This window comes from Gallus gallus, chromosome 1 (assembly GCF_016699485.2).
Source record: "Gallus gallus isolate bGalGal1 chromosome 1, bGalGal1.mat.broiler.GRCg7b, whole genome shotgun sequence".
Classification (NCBI taxonomy): domain Eukaryota; kingdom Metazoa; phylum Chordata; class Aves; order Galliformes; family Phasianidae; genus Gallus; species Gallus gallus.
In genome coordinates, this window is record NC_052532.1 from 110,240,522 (window position 1) to 110,258,343 (window position 17,822).

General features: G+C 46.4%; 2 protein-coding genes and 1 long non-coding RNA gene across 10 annotated transcripts in view; 1 reads left to right on the plus strand and 2 right to left on the minus strand.

Annotated features, from left to right (window-relative positions):
- Nucleotides 1-2,109, minus strand: part of LOC124417566 — a 43,210-nt gene extending 41,101 nt beyond the window's left edge. For 2 of the 6 annotated variants that reach the window (XR_006932554.1, XR_006932555.1), the window contains exon 1: nucleotides 270-1,142. Coding sequence is in view for 2 of the 6 variants with exons in the window: in XM_046906006.1 (XP_046761962.1) it covers nucleotides 270-327; nucleotides 1,964-1,986 (81 nt within the window). In the remaining 4 variants the exon portion in view is untranslated. Of the gene's footprint in view, nucleotides 1-269; nucleotides 1,143-1,963 lie in introns of those variants that run through there. The other 4 variants (XM_046906009.1, XM_046906006.1, XR_006932552.1 and 1 more) reach the window with 4 other exon arrangements.
- The window catches only part of AGPAT3 (1-acylglycerol-3-phosphate O-acyltransferase 3), a 137,732-nt gene that overhangs the window by 41,743 nt on the left and 78,167 nt on the right, over nucleotides 1-17,822 (plus strand). Inside the window, exon 1 of one of the 3 annotated variants that reach the window (XM_004934600.5) lies at nucleotides 448-749. The exons of 1 other annotated variant lie outside the window; for it this stretch is intronic. The gene's annotated coding sequence lies outside the window, so the exon portion shown is untranslated. Of the gene's footprint in view, nucleotides 1-447; nucleotides 750-1,183; nucleotides 1,446-17,822 lie in introns of those variants that run through there. One more of the 3 variants, XM_004934599.5, reaches the window with a different exon arrangement.
- On the minus strand, nucleotides 12,803-15,560 carry LOC121107597. The gene is made up of 2 exons (XR_005841859.1): nucleotides 15,380-15,560; nucleotides 12,803-13,099 (listed from the first exon to the last, which is right to left on the minus strand). It is a non-coding gene; the product is annotated as an uncharacterized LOC121107597 (long non-coding RNA).

Sequence of the window (17,822 nt, forward strand, 5' to 3'; positions counted from 1 at the left end):
AAATTGAGGCTCAGCACTGGGACCCTCAGGGGAATGGTACACGCAGGGGTCTGAAATCACCTGTGATGCTCTTCAGGAAGCTGCCAGGGCTGCCCGAGTTTATGGCAGCCTGCTCTAAAGATACAGCAGGACAGGAGAGCAGCCAAAGGTGTTGTGATTGGACAAGCCGGCATGGGCTGAGCAGCATTAGATAGGGCTGTCAGAGCTGGCAGGGAGAGGCTGAGCTGGGGGAGGCATCGAGAGGGGAGGATGGAAAGCACCACACACACCTGACCTCGAGCAGAGCCTCTGCCTCGTACTGGAATTCGCACACGGCTGGAGCGAATCCTGCAACAGTAAAACAGCCGATAAAGGATTTAATAGCACCTTAAGTAAACACAGAACATAAGCATTTGGAAAAGCTCAGCGAGCGGTATCTAAAGTAGGTCGAGTTAGCATGGTCTGAATGCCACAGAGCGCAAGGGAAAGAGAGGAGCGTTCAGAGCCTCAGTAGCCGATAAAAACGGTTTTCCCCCCGAGGTCTCTCCATGACCGCTGAGGGGAGCGGCTGCTTTATTCCCATGACCCCGGGTGCACTCTGGCTGCTGCTCTCCAGTATCGCTGCCTAACGCAAAACCTGCATTGTGGATCCACGTGGGGTGAACCGATTTCCAGAGGCGGCGACCACACACAGTTTCGATGACAGGGCTTTAGGAGCCGCGAGCTCTCCTCAGCTTCAGAAGTCAAAACACACGTCGGCACAAAGAAAGGTAACTTCAGATCCTGGTGTTCTAGTCTGGAAGGCTTCATAGGCTTGTCCCTTGCACGGCACGCAAGAGAGGTGCGTCCTTTAGCGCTTCTCCTCCCTGCAGCTCCAGCCCGGTACCCTCACTTCTTCACAGCGTTACGCAGCGGTTTCCTGCGCTGAGGAGAATCTCCTTTATCGATCCCTCGCGCTGCCGCCTTCGCGCTCCCATCAGCGCGGCCGCCATCGGCCTCCGCGGGGCGGGAGCGGTGGCGCCCCCTTGCGGCCGCGTCGGGGGAAGGGGGCTCGGGCGGCGGGGTGGGCTGGGGCGCCGGCTCCAGTGCGTAGCGGGGGGAGCTGCGGCACCGCAGCCCCGCGCTCTGCCCCGATCTTCCTCCTCCGCTCCACGCCGCCCGGCTCTCCTGCCCCCAGCGGCCCGGGAGGAACTGAACCATCGCCGCACAGGAAGTAGCGGCTGCGGGGAGCAGCGGCGGCGACAGCTGGGGCTGCCGCACTCCATGAGAGAGGCTGCCGGAGCCGCCGCCGCCGCCGCCCGCCCCGCTCGCCCCTTCCCCGCCTCCCGAGGGCCGCGGCGCGTACAGGCAGCCCGCCGCCGCCGTGGGGGCCGCGCGGACAGCAGCAGGCGGAGGCGGGCGAGGCCGGGGCTGGAGGCTGAGCCGGGCGCGGGCGGCTCTTCCCGAGGAGGCGGCGGGGACCGCAGGTTGGTGCCCCTCCGCTCGGCGAGGAGGGAGGGAGAGGGAGGGGGGGGGGAATGGCCGTGCCCGCTCCGCCGGACGCCCCTCTCGCCAGGCCCCGGCTCTGCGGCAGTGCTTTGTGCGGCGGGGCCGGGGGGGCCGCGCGGGGCCCGGGGAGGTTCGCGGTGCCCCGGCGCCGGAGGAGGGGGGGAAGGGTGGTGGAAAACGAGAGGGCAGTTGTAACGAATAATAGGGCTGACAGTCGGAGAGGAGCGCGCTGCCGGGGAGCTGGGCTGCACCTGGGTGCACCGCTCGCGAGTGTAAAAATGGAGAAGAGCAAAGCCTATCGATCTGGGAGCGTATGGGGTGTTGTTGTGCCTGGATGCCGCTCGGGTGATGCTGATGGGTCTGACGAGCTGCTAGCCTAACGTGCAGGCATCTAAACCGAGGCGTGCTTTGATTATCTGTCACCTTATAGCTTTTAATACGCTGCGCTCTGAGGAAACTTTAGCGTTGAGATAGCTCTGCCTGCTCTGTGCCTCACCTGTGTGTGTTCTGCTGCTCCATCCGCTTGGCGTCTTCCTCTCCCCTCCTCACCGAGGCAGAGTCAAGGGGCAGAGTTTGCAGTCATCTTGGTGCTCCCTCTCCAAAGTAGCAATCATCTCCGCTGCCCGCGCCATTCGTTATGTTATCGCAATCATTAATTTCAAGCCCAATATGAACTCGATGGCCTTTGCCTGCTTTGAGGGAAGTAGGCAGGGGTCCAAGATCATGAGCTGGCCATGGCTGGGTTGCCAGTAGGTACAAGCCTGTTTGGGAGTGAAGTGGTGAGTGCTCCGCTGGGCCTGGCAGCGTTCCCTGTGCTGTGGCACTCTTGACTCGAGGTCTTTGTTTGAACTGTGGGTCGCTGGGAGAAGTTCAGTGGAATCATATTGAGCCCTTGATGTGTATTTGGAAAGTTTGGTTCCATCAGCAGTAAAAGCCACGCAGCCTTTGTTGATTTTCTTTCGGGGCTGTGGCTGTATTCCAGGTGATGGAGCATAATGGAGGTGTAGCCTGCCCTGAACTTGCTTTGCTGCTGTTCACAAAACTCCTTGCAGTGTGAACAGTTTGAGGCCCCTGGCTCTGAAACATCAATGTTTTAGTTTTTCCTTCCCATAAGAACCTTGACTTTTGGTTGCCTTCTTTGTGCTCTGGTCCTCTTCCCCTTTGTTTCTGTTATTACTGAACTTTCAGTATAAAAATTGCGTGTATTAAATTCAATACCTTTATTCAGCCTTTTTGTAAAGACAATTTTGAGGACTCTATAAGAAAGTTTTATCATCTCCATAGAATCATAGAATCGCTAAGGTTGGAAAAGACCCACAGGATCACCCAGTCCAGCCATTCGCCCATCACCAATACTTGTCACTAAACCATGTCCCTCAACACAACATCCAAACATTCCTTGAACACCTCCAGGGTCGGTGACTCCACCACCTCTCTGGGCGGCCCATTCCAGTGCCTGACCACCCTTTCAGAGAAGTAGTATTTCCTAACGTCCAGCCTGAACCTTCCCTGGTGCAGCTTGAAGCCATTCCCTCTAGTCCTATCACTAGTCACACAAGAGAAGAGGCCAACCCCTCTTCCATCTGTCTTTATTTTCCATCTCCACCTCTCCACCCCTTTACACCCGCTTAAACAGGGTGTAGAGCAGTGGGTTTCCCAACGTAACTTGGACTCAGCCAGCAATGGGAGCACATCTTGAATCACAGAATATCCTGAGCTGGAGGAGACAACAAAAATCATTAAGTCAGACTCTGGGCTCCACGCAGGACCACCTGAAATCAAACTCTACATCTGAGAGTGCTGTCCAGACACTCCCTGAACTCCGGTACTGGGGGCCGTGCCCACAGCCCTGGGCAGCCCATTCCATGCCCACTGCCCTGTGGTGCAGCCCCTGTCCCTAACCCCCAGCTGCCCCTCCCCTGACACAGCTCCATGCCGTTCCCTCGGGCCCTGTCGCTGTCACACAGAGCAGAGCTCAGCGCTGCCCCTCGGATCCCTGTGAGGAGCTGCAGCCGCCATCAGGCCTCCCCTCAGCTCCTCTGCTCTGCGCTGAGCACACCGAGGGGCCTCAGCTGCTCCTCACACACTTTGCCCTCAGAGCCTTCATATCTATGTAACACTCTCTAATAGTTTTTATGACCTTTTTGTACTGTGGCATCCAAACCTGCACCTGGTGCTGAAGGTGAGGCCACATCAATGCAAGATAGGGTGGGACAATCATTTTCCTCTGGCACGATTACAATGGCAACAGCACTTAACTACAGCTTGGCACTGTGGTGCAATGGTGCCTTGCTGGCAGCTCAGGCATGGCCTCACTCAAGGGTGCACACGTTGTGCCTCATACATGCTGAAATCTGAACCAGCTTTGTTAGGAGTTGAGCAGAAATAACAGTGCTGTTTTCTCTTCCTAGCGCAGTTCCTTCCATCTTCAAAGAAGATGCATTAACAAATGGGGCAGAAGTCTGCCTGAGATGATAGGGAGCTCTACTAGCATAAAGTGTGCCTTCTTTTTCCAGGGAATGCTTTCTGCCCGGCATTTAATGTTATGAAATGAAACTATTGCATAGACCCATGCTAGCAACTGTTTTCTTTCTTTCTACCTCTGTTTGCAGAAAGATGCATTGTTTTCAAATCCTCAGCGATGTTTTGCGTACTTATGAAACTCTTATTGAATAATTGGATATGAAGCTTACTTTTTTATGGCGAATTGGTATGAATAAAGCATTGCTACTAACAGAAATGAGTTCACCTAGATTAAATCCGTGATAGCTATAAATTACCGTGGGCTGCTTCTATGCCTTCCAGATAGGCAAAAACCCCAACAAAGGTGTTCTTGCTCCTCTGGCTTAGAAGAACATCATCCTTGTTAGGAATGGCCAAGGTGCTACAAACACAATTGGCATTCATAATGGTGAGAAATGTCTTGCTCTTTCAGTGCTCTTAAGTGGTAATACTGATTATTGGTGGGCGTATGTTAGTCCATTTATAGTCAGTGCTTGAACGAAGAGCAGGTAATTGGTACAAGAGATGACAAAAAGCAAAGGGAACCAAATATGTCATAGCGTCTCAGACTGTTCCACTGCCTTCTGGTGCCGAGCCCCCAGTAAGGCTCTTCTGTGTATACTTGCATTTCAGGCTAATATCGGGAAACTTGCTTGTGGTTGGTTTTTGATAAGTAATCGATACCATCTTTTTGAAGTAAGACTACAAGGGAGGGAAAGTGGAGGCATTAGAAGGCGTTATCTAAGTTTCTTGTTTAACTGTGAACAAAAGAATCATGTTCCAGGGCCTCTGCAGTGTACTCAATGAAGATATCCTTAAAAGTGTTAGGTTTAAATCAGTTTGCCTTCTCATACGTGATCATATCAAGATTCTAGAAGTGAGTCAGCACCCAGGCTAGGGACTGAGTAGTGCAAGGATGCAGGCAGCAATAGAGAAAATCTGGATGAGCTAAGAGGGGGGTTTATGCACCAGCACAGTAATCTCTGCTTCCTGTTCTGGTGTATTAATTGCAGAAGTTGAAATTATGAATGGTTAAAAAGGTAACCAACTCTTGCTTATGTATTTTTTGATTCTCCTGCAATGAGAGCATACCTACAATTTACCTGTAAAATTTTCTTGCTCCTCTCAGTCTAGATATGCTGTCAAGTTTCTAAGACACGACAGTGATGCAAAGCTGGGCATTGCAGCTGCTACACTGAAGTCATAGCAAAAGTGAAAGAAATACCTGTCTTGTTTGTGAAGATCAATCTATAAGTACTACTTTTTGACCCAGACATTTACAACAGCGCCTTCTACTTCTTTATCTTTATCTGTAGCTGTCCAACCTTGTCCAGGGCAGACAGCGTGACTGTGTGGTTCAGTAGATGGGACAGGAGGCAGGAGGTTTGGGTTCTTGTCCGTGTCCTAGTGAGTATTCAGTACGGTAAGAAGGAAAGCCACAGTGACTCCTTTTGTATTCCAGGCCTGTAAAGGGATGCAAAAACAACTGTTTCAGTAGGAGAGGACAGTGACCGGCAGTGCTGGGATACCTTGGTATGCAACCAGGGAGGCGCTGGGTGACATTTACGATGCAGTTTTCCTTCCTTCTTCTCCAGAAGGTAGTGAAACTATGTACAGCTCAAACCAAGTAAGGATACAGCCCCATTGGTCTGTTGGGCAAAATAATGCACTGTTCTCACCATTCTGTTTCATACCTGTGTTTTATGAGGAAGTTGGTATAATCCCAGCACCCTGAGCTTTCCCTAAAGAAGTTGGTCTCTACCTAAAATAAACCTGGGGGAAGTAGAGACTGATGTTGTATCTTGTTGTGTTGCTGTGGGTAGATCAGCCCAGCTGCTCGTGTTGCTTTTTTTCTTTGTCTTTTGTTTCCTCTCTTCGCTGTTCACAGACATGCAAATTCTTCCATGCCTTTTGTAGGGAGAACACACAGTTTTGGGTTGCTGATTCCCCTGAGAGTCAGGAAACTGGAGATGTGGGCTTTGTGAGGCTTACCAAGGCAGAAAGAGACGCTGCAGTATTATCATTGTCTTTTTTTTGTGTGTGTGTATGTAGGTGCTGGCTCCTGAGTGGAGAGCTGGGATGACATAGTTACAGAAGAGCTAAAACGTTGTTGCATCCTGGATGGGGAATGGAAGCTAGAGTAGTGGCGGGCCCCAGCAGTGTTGTTTGTCTTGCAGTAGTATCAATAACGTGTTGTTTGCTTTCCAAACAAAAGATGTGGTCTGTGTCCCAAAGAGCTTAAAGATCCTTTGAAACTTTTTCTAGTGGAAAAGTTAGTTCTCTTGGTCAGCTCCACCTGCCTCCATCTCAGTACAGCCTTGTTGTCTGCTTGTGGCCATCGCTTTAGTTTGAGTCTGCCTGGAAAAATGCTTGTCCTTGAAGTAGGCATTGAGCTCTCTATGTTTTACAAGAATGAAGGGACATACGGGTTTCCTGTACGTTTGGAATGAAATAGTAGGTGCTTTACGAAGGGAAGAGGTGACTCAGAGTGTATGTTAGAACACTGTGAATCCAACACCTCCTATGTATTTGGGCATCCGTGGAAGAACTGTTTAAGACCTTTAAAATGTTTCTGCGTCAGCGTTCAGAGCTCTTTGGTGGTCAGGTTTGAGTACATACTGTAGGCCCTTCTTTGTGTGTAGCACCTCTGAGCTGACAGGCTTCCTCATCTGCTCTAAAGAAAATGGAATGTCTGCATGTTTTTTAGTTGTTTTGGGTTTTTTTCTTTGTTGTTCCCATGCATTAGCCTTACTTAGGTAATTACAGTGTGTTTGTTAGGAGCCCTGACAGTCTAAACTGAGTTCTTTGTCTGCCTGTAATGTCTCCCTTTTAATTAAGATAGACTAGAACCAGCACCTGGATCTATCAGTTAGTCACAACTGACGTCTACTTAGAATATATTAATGAGCGAAACGAAATGTATTTCCGACTAAAACGTGGCCCAAAGTAAATGAGCTTCTGTGAGGCCTGGTTTTTGTTGTTGTTTGTTTTGTGGGGAAAATAATCTATTGGTGCTGCATCTGTCACAGATGCACGCTTGTGCAAAATTCATGTGCCATCTTTCCAAATTCTGTGCGACGCAAAACAATAGCCGCTATTTCTTCTTCAGAGCTCTTCAGAACTGTTAAATAATCCTTGTGACAACCCTAAGAAGTGGGCATTGTAGTAATTTTTTTATGGATGGCGGAACAATTAACCGGCATTGTCTCCATCTGTACTGTGAGAGTGAGATATTCAAAGGGCCCAGAGCTTGGCCTGCTGCTGAATCTCGCCATTGTGTTACCTCTTCCCACTGTAGTGCTACTAATGAAAGCTTGTTGCAGATATAGGAGCTGTCAATATGCGGGGTCAGCTGGAGCATAACTTCCCATTTGGGATGTGGCCATGTTGTGCCAGGTCAGACCAGCGCCTTGGGTGTCCTTTGCAGCCTGACTTTGGTTGCTGAGACCTCTCTTCTCCTCCACCATCACCGCCTGTTGCCCTTCCAGGAGTTATAAATGCCACAGCAGATGGTTTGGGGGGAGGCACTCACTGTAATTACTGCTACAAGATTCGCCTAAGCTTGATTCTGCACAAAAAACACTTTCTTTTTTTTTTTTCCCCCTAGAAATTCCAAGTTGCTGGTACTTGAAATGCAGATTTGGTCTTTTCAGTGGAGCACGATAGTTGAAATATGTGCATTATCTGCTGATTCAAAAATGTTCTGTCTTTCCTTTTAACGTAACTCATACGATGGTTTAGTGTTATCAATTTTCAGCCTTCTCTTGGTGGATCAGGTTTCAGGTTCCTGGTAGTGTTGTAAGCTGGACTGCTTATGGACCCAAATGTTGGTCGTGGTTGACACCCCATTAGATAATGCGGTTGTAATCAGCTTATTTTATAAAGATAAAATTTTAAACCCACTAGCTTGATTGGTAGCATTCCACCAGATTGCAGTGGTAGCATCCTTCCTTCTCCTTGCTGACCAGAGGTCATTGAATCATTAAGGTTGGAAAAGACCGCTAAGATCACCTATTCCAACCGTCGACACATCACCACTACAACTATTCCCACTGACCATGGCCCTCAGTGCCACATCTTTGCATGGCTATACAGTTGAGCCATATATCTTTAATGCTTGGTGCAAGCTTTTTTGGCTCCCAGTCGCAGCTGTGATGGATCCAATGGCATGCTGCATGTGGTGTACTTTCCCAAGGAGCCCCCTTGCTCCAAATGCCTTCCTGCACTCTTGTTCTCATTACCAGTGTATCTGAGCAGAGCTACTCTCATCAATCTGGTGCCTACAGCCCTTGTGTTATTAACGACATGGCCAGCCTCCACTGTAAATTTGAATGTTAGAGGAATGAAACCAAAGGAAAAGAAAGAGCAACTTAACTGAGCTCAAGGAATGAAAATCTAAGGCAAGGCTAAATGGAGTTGTGTTTCCTTCTGGTTGTAACAGGAGTTTCTTTATCACTGGGATCAATGAATCAAAGTAGTCTTCAGTATTGGTTTTTTTTAGGTTTTTATCTTGTCTTTAGCTTTTCTGGCCAAATCTTGCTCTCCTGGCCTCCCCCAGGTGTGCTCTCCTTGATGAGACTGAGTGCCATTGCCTTTTAGTAGTCTGTTTGCTAACTAACCCTTCTGAAATTCGCAAACGTTTTTCTTGTCAAGTTTCTGTGCAGCATCCCTCTGAGGGAGGACAACTATTTGAAAATAAATGCCCCATATACAGCTATTACAGTGGCAAGAATGCTTATACGATCTCTCTAAAGAACTGAGATTGCTTAAGCTGAAATGTAATGTACCTTGAGTAATTCAGTTTGCTTTTTGCTTTCTCGAGTTCAATTGTCTTTGGCGGTGGAACCTAAACAGGCTAGCTTAGCTCTCCAGTTCCATTTTCCCCAGTGTCTATCTGTGATGGTTCAAGACTTATTACTCCCAAATGCTGCTGGATTCCTTCCAAACTTTCCTATCCAAATACTCACCAGAAGCCAACCAATGAGCTCCACCTCTGTGCACACCCAGAATGTACTGAGCTCATATTTGTTTTTTAAGAGCCATGCAGCAGTATATCTTAAAGCATTTCTCCAACTTACTTCTCACAGCTGCAGCTGTGAGATGAGGACCATAACTTTATTCATGTGAAAGGTTTTGGAGCGTAGTCTTAGAATGAAGATGTCAGCTAGCCACGTACGTTTGCATATTAACTGTATATCTGATAGCATAAGCAAGCTGCCCTGGATGAAGCTGTACCTATACAGCAGCCTTCTTGACAATGCTTTTCTGTCTTTAATCCGTAAACTTGTGATGGTAGCTGATCAATAAGGAAGTAAGCTTTACTGGTTGAAGAGTTTCAGTTAGTCCAACTGTGTATCACAGGGCTCTTACAGCATACTCCAGTATACTGCTGGAGTGCTATGTTGGTTTCTCAGTAGCAACGTCATGCTGGCCAAGGAGAACTGACCTTGGTGGTGCCAATAGTACTTTTTTTGTAGCAACTCGGATAGCAGGCTTATGTAGCTTTAGCATTACTGGAAAAAACAAGTTTCCTTGTTTTTCCGTGTACTTCATTAACTGACATTGACAGCATCATTGTTATATCTCACAGTGAAAGCCAGATAAACAGCGCTCACCATCATAGATATAACAGGGCCTGCTGTATGCAACCTGTTATGAGCCTCACCTCTTTAAATTAATGTGCCCATACTTTTCTCTACAGCAAGGGAAAGTAATATAATCCTTTGCTTTCTTTTTCTCTTATAATATTCTTTTCTTTTTCTTTCTTCTTTCTTTATTTTTATTTTGATTTTTTAAAATATAAATCCTAAACCTTAGCATTTTCTGCAGATGCCGGGATCTTGGTTTCTTCAAGCTTCCCTGTTCGCAGTTAGCATCCATATGGTAGGTTGATGTTTGAAGGCTGAACCTTTGCTTTTCTTCAAAGGCATAATGAGTGGGAAGGCAGTGCTTTATGTTCATCTGCACTGGTCCTCCAGACACCAATTTAAAGGCTGTCTTGATAAGTCCCAAAGGATGCCATGAATTACCGGGAAGGGTTATCTATGGATAACTTGGCTTGCTAAGCCAGGGGAAGGAAGATGTGTTTTTGCTCAAATGAAGTTGTCAAAAGCTTTACAGCTCCTGGTGTTGCATTTGGAATTAGCACTAGATGCTCCTTACACCCACAACTGCTGCAAACAAAGGAGCATCCATTGAGATGTGATTAGGTTTATAACGTCAGCATGAAGACATCTTTTTTTCAGTGAAGAAACATCCAAAGAGAATGTGAGTTTAGGGTTAGTTTAATAGTCATTTCCTGGATTGATTTATTTTGATTAATATCTTTGCCTGGCTGAATTTTTCGATCGAATATTTAAGCAAGCTGAAAGCAGGCTTAAGTATTACTGTCTGTCTTAAAATTGTGCTGATGCTTCTGTTATAATCATTACTTTTTAAATGTCTTTATTGAAATTATGGTGCCCTCATCCTCCTGACCCTCATCCTTTGAGAAAAAGAGGATCTAATTTCTTTGGTGAGAAGCATCTCCTGTATGGTTACTCTGGTACAAAGAGGTGCGTGGGGCAGGTGGGTTAGGTGAGGAAATGGCCCTCTTTTAAAGGGCTGAGTTCAGGCCAAAAAGCTCTAAGAGTGATCTAAAGCATATTGTGCAGTTTGTAAGCTCCATTTACAACCTTACAAATTCAGAAGTAAATGTGAGCCTAGCAGTGTTCTGTAGATGCTTTGGTTTCACTGGGTGACCTAAAATAACTGAATTAAGCTTTATTCCCCTTCTCCAGCAGGATGTTCCTTTTCTTGTTGGTTTGTATTACCTTTCCTGAGACCTGGCTACACAAGGAGGGAACAGAGCCATATGCTTGTGCCTTCAGCTTTCTACCTGATCCGACATGTGGAGCGGTGGAATAATGGAGCACTCCTGGGAGCTCTTTGTCACTGGGCAGATAGAGCTGGCTGCTCTACTCCTGTGTGGTTGGCTCCTCCCCAGTGCTCTGGGAATATCAGCGCTGAAAAGATGCTGGCAGCATCTTTTCCAGTGAGACTGCAATTTAGTTGGTCAGGGGAGGAGCCCATTTGCTGGTGCTCTTAATCCTTCTGTCTGGGTAAGAACAACCACAACAGTTTCACTTTTTGGTGATATCACTGCCTGCATTAATTTGTGCCTCTGTGCCTACACTGGAGTCTCTCTGATGCTGTTCATTAACTCTGCTAGGCTGGCAGAACATCTAAGAGAAAACAGAGCCCCAAGCTTGCCTCTATTTGTGCCAGTACCTGGCTTGATAATAACCAAAACAGTAGTGCTTCCACTTAGCAGTTCACCAACTTGAATGTGAGTCAGTCTTGCATGGTTGCAAAACAACCCACAAAACCTCCTACCCCAAAAGAAAGAAATCAGACGTACTAGAGTGCATGCACACTGCTGTGCTGTGATTCTGCATGGCATGAGCAATAGCATGGTCTGCAGCTGTAGGCATTACCTCTAAAGAAACCCATTTTCCAAGGGCAAAGCTGTCAGAGAAATGAAAGAAGTCGCAGGCAAGTCTAGAGAACATCACCAAAAGGAAGGTTTGCAGAATAATGGGCTTACTATGTAGATAGCACTTGAAAGGCTACTGTATAGGAGGAGGGAGTAGTTTGCTCTCCTTGCCTGCTGTAGAGAGGACAAGAGGTTACAGGTTTAAGATGCAGAAGGGAGAGCTGGAAAGCTTTGGAAAAAGCTTTCTGTTGCCAAATGGGAGTTACGAAATCTCTGATGCTGGAGAGAACTCAAAAAGAGCGGATCTTGGCAGACGCCTCTGGAAAGGGTTGGGGCTTGGGGCTCTTGCTCTGGGGGCTAGAGCGCCGTGTCCTTGGTAGGAAGGGCCCCAGTTTTAGATATAGACAAGGAGAAGCCAAAGAACATAAGTTCTGGCAGCCTCTCCACGTCCCTAATGTTGCTTTGCAAAAATGGGTTGGAGGAGGTTGAGAACAAGAAATTGGTGTTCTTAATGAAGTGAAAGGTGATGTCAAAGCTAAGCTATGAAAGACTGGGGACAGCTGGATGAGGTGACCTCTTGAAATCCCCTTCAGCTGTGCACACTACCCTTTAATTTTGACCGAGACTTATGCTCCAGGCTGGCTCTGCTCTAGGATCCTCACATGCTGTAAATTCCAGCACAGGGCAGCAATCTGTGTGTCAGACTGAATGACTCTGGGAAGGATATCAGTGTTTTCACTCTCCTGGCAAAGGGTCCTTTCTCACAGTGGCTGCTTCATGCCTTCCTTTGTAATTGTTTCCACACACTTCACTTGTGGTCCATGCATTCTGGGCAGAAGATGGAGCGGAGGAGGACGTGTTGACCTCGTGGATCAGCCTCAAGACTGGAGCCTGAATCCAGTTACTGCAAAGACCCTTGTGTCCATTTCTTTAGTTTTACCATTTTTCAACCGTTCAGCTCTCAGTACATTTCTGTGGCACCAGATTAATTCCCGACAACCAGCCAGAGTGACTTAGAGTTGCTCTGGCCAGAAGCTGTAACTACCAGCAATGTGTGGAGGGCACTAAACAGAAGCTGAAAGGCTGGGTAACCCTCATTCGGAAGCTAGTCTGCTTGTGCCCTCAGAATTTCAATGCAAGAACTGATTCTTGTTCTGCTCGCCTTTTTGGCGTTACAGCCGTTGCACAAAGCTGGTGGGTGCTGGAGTAGTTTTGCAAAATGGTAAGTGATGAATTAAAATCTGAGTCAAGTTTCTGGCTCCCTGTGCTGACGAACGAGCGTTAGAGATGAAGTAACAGAAAATTATGGGCTGTGATGCTCTGTTACTCTGTGCGAACAGAAAAGAAATGTTAACCAGCTTCCCGAAATGCTTTCTTTTATGTGTGGTATGCCTAAACTGTTTGGCAGGATATATGGTCTTTGCTTGTTGGTAAAACACAAGTGATCTAGGATGCTCCATGCGAGGAACTTCTTGTTCTTTGTGTTCTTTCCCCAGCAATGGCCGATGCCTAACCTTGGCATCACCGAACTGTCATCAGCTGCATCTGAGGAACTCATTGAAAGTGTGGATATCTCTAATGTAAATGAGAGACAGCTTGCTTCCTTAGGACTGTGAGGAATTTCAGTCTTCCTGTTGCGGACTGTAGAGCAAGTGCCTAGGTAGGGGAGAGAGAGAGAAGAGATAAATTAAGCCTCTATTGAGTGACTCAATAGCTTTTGTGCGAGTTTGTAACACGCTGCTTTTTAAAATGCCATATGTTCTTATGAGAGGGGACCCCCGCTGGGTTCCTGCCTTAATTCCAGAGTGCCCTTAAAATGCGATTCTGGAAGCTCTGTGGGTAGTACATAGTGTCTGGTATGTGGAACCCATGTCTTGGGAAACCGTGTTGTTGTTGTTTTTTTTTTTTTTTTTACAAATAACGTAATAATTGGAATTCACAAACACAATGTAATCCAGTGAAATTACACCCGAGGGAGAAGATGTAAATAACAGAAAGCTGGTGCTTGCTCTGACAGAGCGGTGAGTCCTCATGAGCTTTGTGCTTCTATACCTGAGAGTAATTGTTGCACAGATTAAAAGCCTACTGCACTGATACGGATCCTGTCTGCAGCTGTGTCTGTCCTAGGGCAGCTATCTTTAACAGGTTCTAACAGTGTCAGACACACACCATTGGCTGTATTTCCCCCCCTGCAGCTGAATTCTTGCAAGAAGCCTTAGCAAGGAGAAGGCAGATCTGCTCAGACAGGTGGATTTATGCATATCTACCTTATCCTGATCTCTTGGTGTAATTTTCTCTTGCTCACCTCTTCCTTCTCTTCCTTGCTTCGTTCCACTTACTGTGGGTTTCATCAGAGCTCTTTCTTAAGTATTTAATTCAGTTGCCAAATTACAGTAATGAGCAGGTAAGTTTAATACTGTGCTGTATGACAGATGAAGTCATTGTGCTAGCAGTGCTTAATCTTGGTCTGCGTATTTGATTTTTGTACTTGTGGTGTAATTGGATCAGATTTTCTTAATTCTACCTGTAACTGGTTTGTACTGACAATAGGAGGGAAAGGAGAAGCACGGAGGGAATGAGCAAGACTGAACTACTCCCACATTTTCTTGGATTTGTGTCTGTGTGTGTGTTGGCTGATGATGAGTGATGCTGCCAGGAGGCTCATCGCCCAGCAGTCTGCTCTGTCAGGGTTTCCACTCCCCTGACTGATGGGACCTGAGCTTCACGGCTGAAGAGTAAATGAAGGCCCTCTCAGCTCCACGTGGCACTGGTAACCTCGGGGACTTCTCTAGGCCTAACAGTACCTTGTGTTGGTACTGCCTGCATCTCAGCAGCAAACTAAGCCAGCAGGGTTTGGGGAAGGGTCTTGCTGAAGAGGAGGAGGTTATGGAGGAGATGCTGAAAGGAGGTGGTTGTACAGAGTCATTTGCTTTGCCTGTTGCTTTCTTGGACTGCTTCGCTCTGGATTCCTGAAGCAGATCTCTCCTGGCCTCTCTTTACAGCTTCTCTCATTTCCTTGGTGGAAGTGAGTTTAGATCTTGAATCTATTTGTCATATACCCATCCTCATCCCTGGAGGAGCTCAAGGCCAGGTTGGATGGGGCCCTGGGCAGCCTGAGCTGGTGGGGGGCAGCCTTGCCCACAGCAGGGAGTTGGAACTAGATGGGCTTTAAGGACCCTTCCAAACCCAAACCATTCTGTGATTCTATGAAATTCCTCTTTTCTCCACCATATGCTCATTGCATTGTCTCTGCTTCTCCCTCCCTTCCACACCCAGCTGAGAAGCTTCCCAGCTCCTAGAGGATGGGAAGAAGCTTCCCAGAGGATGAGAGGGCAGAGCTGTTCTTTAGAGGGCTTCTACAAGTGTCTGAGGGCCACTTCCCCCCCTTTTTTTTTTGGGTGGCAGTCTCTCTGCTTTTTCTAGGGAGTCCTACTTTGCTGCTTTGGTTCTGGATGCAATTCTAAATTATGGAGAGATCCTATCTTAAGACTTGTTCAGATGTTAACTGTTCTCACAGTTCCTGTGATGAAAGTGATAGCTTCTGCACACACTGAGGGAGTTGTGTAAGCTTGTTAAAGACCCTGGTTATGTTGGCCAGTTCTCTGCTGCAGCTTTTTTGGTTATATGATGAGAGGTAATTTTAAGAACAAGAATGTAATCGGGTCAAAAATCAAACTTCAGCAGAGGCTGATTTGTTGTGCATAGGTATGTTTTGGTTGCTGGGCATTGCTCGCAATAGAAGTTGGAAGAATCATTCAACTTCATTTCTCCCAGTGGTCTTTCCTGTCTGCAAATTGTGGCTTTCCTGATACAATTTCATTTAAGACTGCTGGACACTGGTTTCTGTTCTATACTAAATGTACATTTGTCTGTCTGTCACAAATGTTGTGGTGAAAATAATAAAACCCAAAGAGGAACAAAAATATTTCCTTTTACCTTTGTGCTTTTTTTTTTTTGCCCTATAGATTAGCTGTGGCTATGTTTTGTTATGACCTCTGTCTTTCCTCATATGAGTTTGAATTTCACACTTCTGCCAGTGAGAAGAGCAAATTTAATAAAACACTCAGGTAAGATGAGGTGAGGATGTTGGAGTCCTAAGCCATGCTTCTGTCGTGTTTGTGGCGTCACGGTGCTTCTCATCTGTAATCACAATGGCCTTGGAATGCCAGGGTAGAAAATACCTTCAGAAAGTGTGCATATCAGGTAGTTAATGCTTTTGATACCTAGAAAACATGCATCTGGGCTGCCACCCACCAACTCAGGCTGCCCACGGTCCCATCCAGCCTGGCCTGGAATACCTTCGGGGATGGTGTATCCACAGCTTCTCTGGTCAATCCAGTTCTCACCTGTCCTGGTGGGGCAACTCAGGTGTCTGAGCATCTGATGTCTTTTTAGGCACTTGATATTTCTGAAAGGAGGTTGTGGCGAGGTAGGGATCAGCCTCTTTTTCTGTGTAAATTGTCATAGGACTAAAGGGAATGGCCTCAGGATGTACTAGGGGAGCTTCAGGTTGGATATTAGGAAAAATTCCTTCTCAGAAAGAGTGGTAAGGCACTGGAATAGGCTGCCTAGGAAGGTGTTACCATCCCTGCGTCCTTGGAGGTGTTCAGGAAATGTTTAGATGTTGTACTGAGGGGCATGATTTAGTGGAGAAATGGTAGGGGTAGGTGGATGGTTGGACTGGATGATCCTGGAGGTCATTTCCAGCCTTGGTGATTCTGTGATTCTTTTGGCATGGAACCACCACTCTCCAAGAGTATAGGTTTTCCAGTGGTCTGGTGTCACGTTAGCTCGTCCCTCGAAGATGGCATGGGCATACTTTGGAAACATTTAAAAATGGCATTGTTGCCTATGTTTAAAAACAGAGAACTCTCCTGTAAGTGTTGGTAAAAATCTCAAAGCTGCAGCTTTTTATCTGCCTGGAAGAGTTCATCATCAATACATCTATCCTCAGACCCCAGTTTTGTTCATCTCCCTGCCTCAGCATTTGTCCTTAAAGCCCAGACTGGAAGAGCCAATAAACAAATCTGACCATGGGGAAGTGTGTGGATTCTGTTTAAGTTACTTGACTCTCGCAAAGATGTGATTCAATTGCTGTAAGATTACTTACTGAAGGTTGTATGGATGGACTGAAAAGTTGAATCCATGGATTCAACACTGCAAAAATCCAGATGTCTGAGCACTTAAACAGTGCGGCCTCAAAGATGTATGGGTTTATGGGATTGTGAGTGCTGCAAACTTCAATATTTTCATTGTTGACAGGATCGGGATTTTTACTTTATATTAAATAGTTTCCAGGCAGCTGAGCAAAGTAGAGTCTGATTGTTTGCTTTCTTCCCTATTACTGGCTGGCAGTATCATAGCTGTTTTAATGAAATAGCCTTTATCCTACCAGAGGCATGCCGTCTGACAAATGGAGCAAGGTAGGGAATGGGTTGTGGCAGTGGGCTTTGTTCATCATTTCCCACTGCCCTCAGCACTGTCCTTCTAAACAAATAAATAATATCACTGTGTGATAGCTTTGTGATAAATCTGGTGCTTTAAAGAACCAAAAGAAAACGACCGCTGGTTTATAGCTTTGGAAACATAATTGTCATGTGAAGAGCAAAGTAATTCCCTAGCAAAAATTATTAGCATCTCTGAGCTTTCCAGTCCTTCCTGATTCACCAAAGCACTTAAAGTCATTTAAGTCCTCTTGATTTCATAGAATCACAGAATCATCAAGGTTGGAAAAGACCCACAGGATGATCCAGTCCAACCATCCACCCATCACCAATAGTTCTCAAGATTTCGAGATTTGTGTCCTAAATGCAGCTACTTTTTACTACAATTGTCACGATCATCATCCAAGTATGAAATACCGTTTATGAGTGAAGGAGCCATAATTACCAAAACACCTCATAATAGGAAGTGCAACCCCCATCTTGAGCTGTGGAAGGGTTGGTGTTGGCATTAAGAGAAAGCACAGCCTCTGAATGGTGGTCTCATCAATGATGCGAACTCAGGGTAAGACTTGTGGAGTCGCTGAATGTTGTTGATCTTGGTGTCTGAACATCTATCAGAAATTTAGGTGATGCATTTGGTCACTAAGCATTCAGTTGTAATGAAGAAAAAACAAGTAAACAACCTCCTCCCACCCTAAACCCACAACCAGCAACAAAACCAAACAACATGAGTGTGTGCAGGTGCCTGTAAAGTGTCTACACAGATTTAGTTGTTCAGTATTTTGAGTAAGCATTTTGTGTTTTAAATACATTTCCAGGAGCAGAGAATGCATGCAGTGGAAGGAGAAAAGACAATTTGTGTGTTATTGGGTTTTTTTTTGTTTGTTTGGGTTTTTTTTGTTTTAATAAGCATATATTCCTTGTCTTTTGCCCTC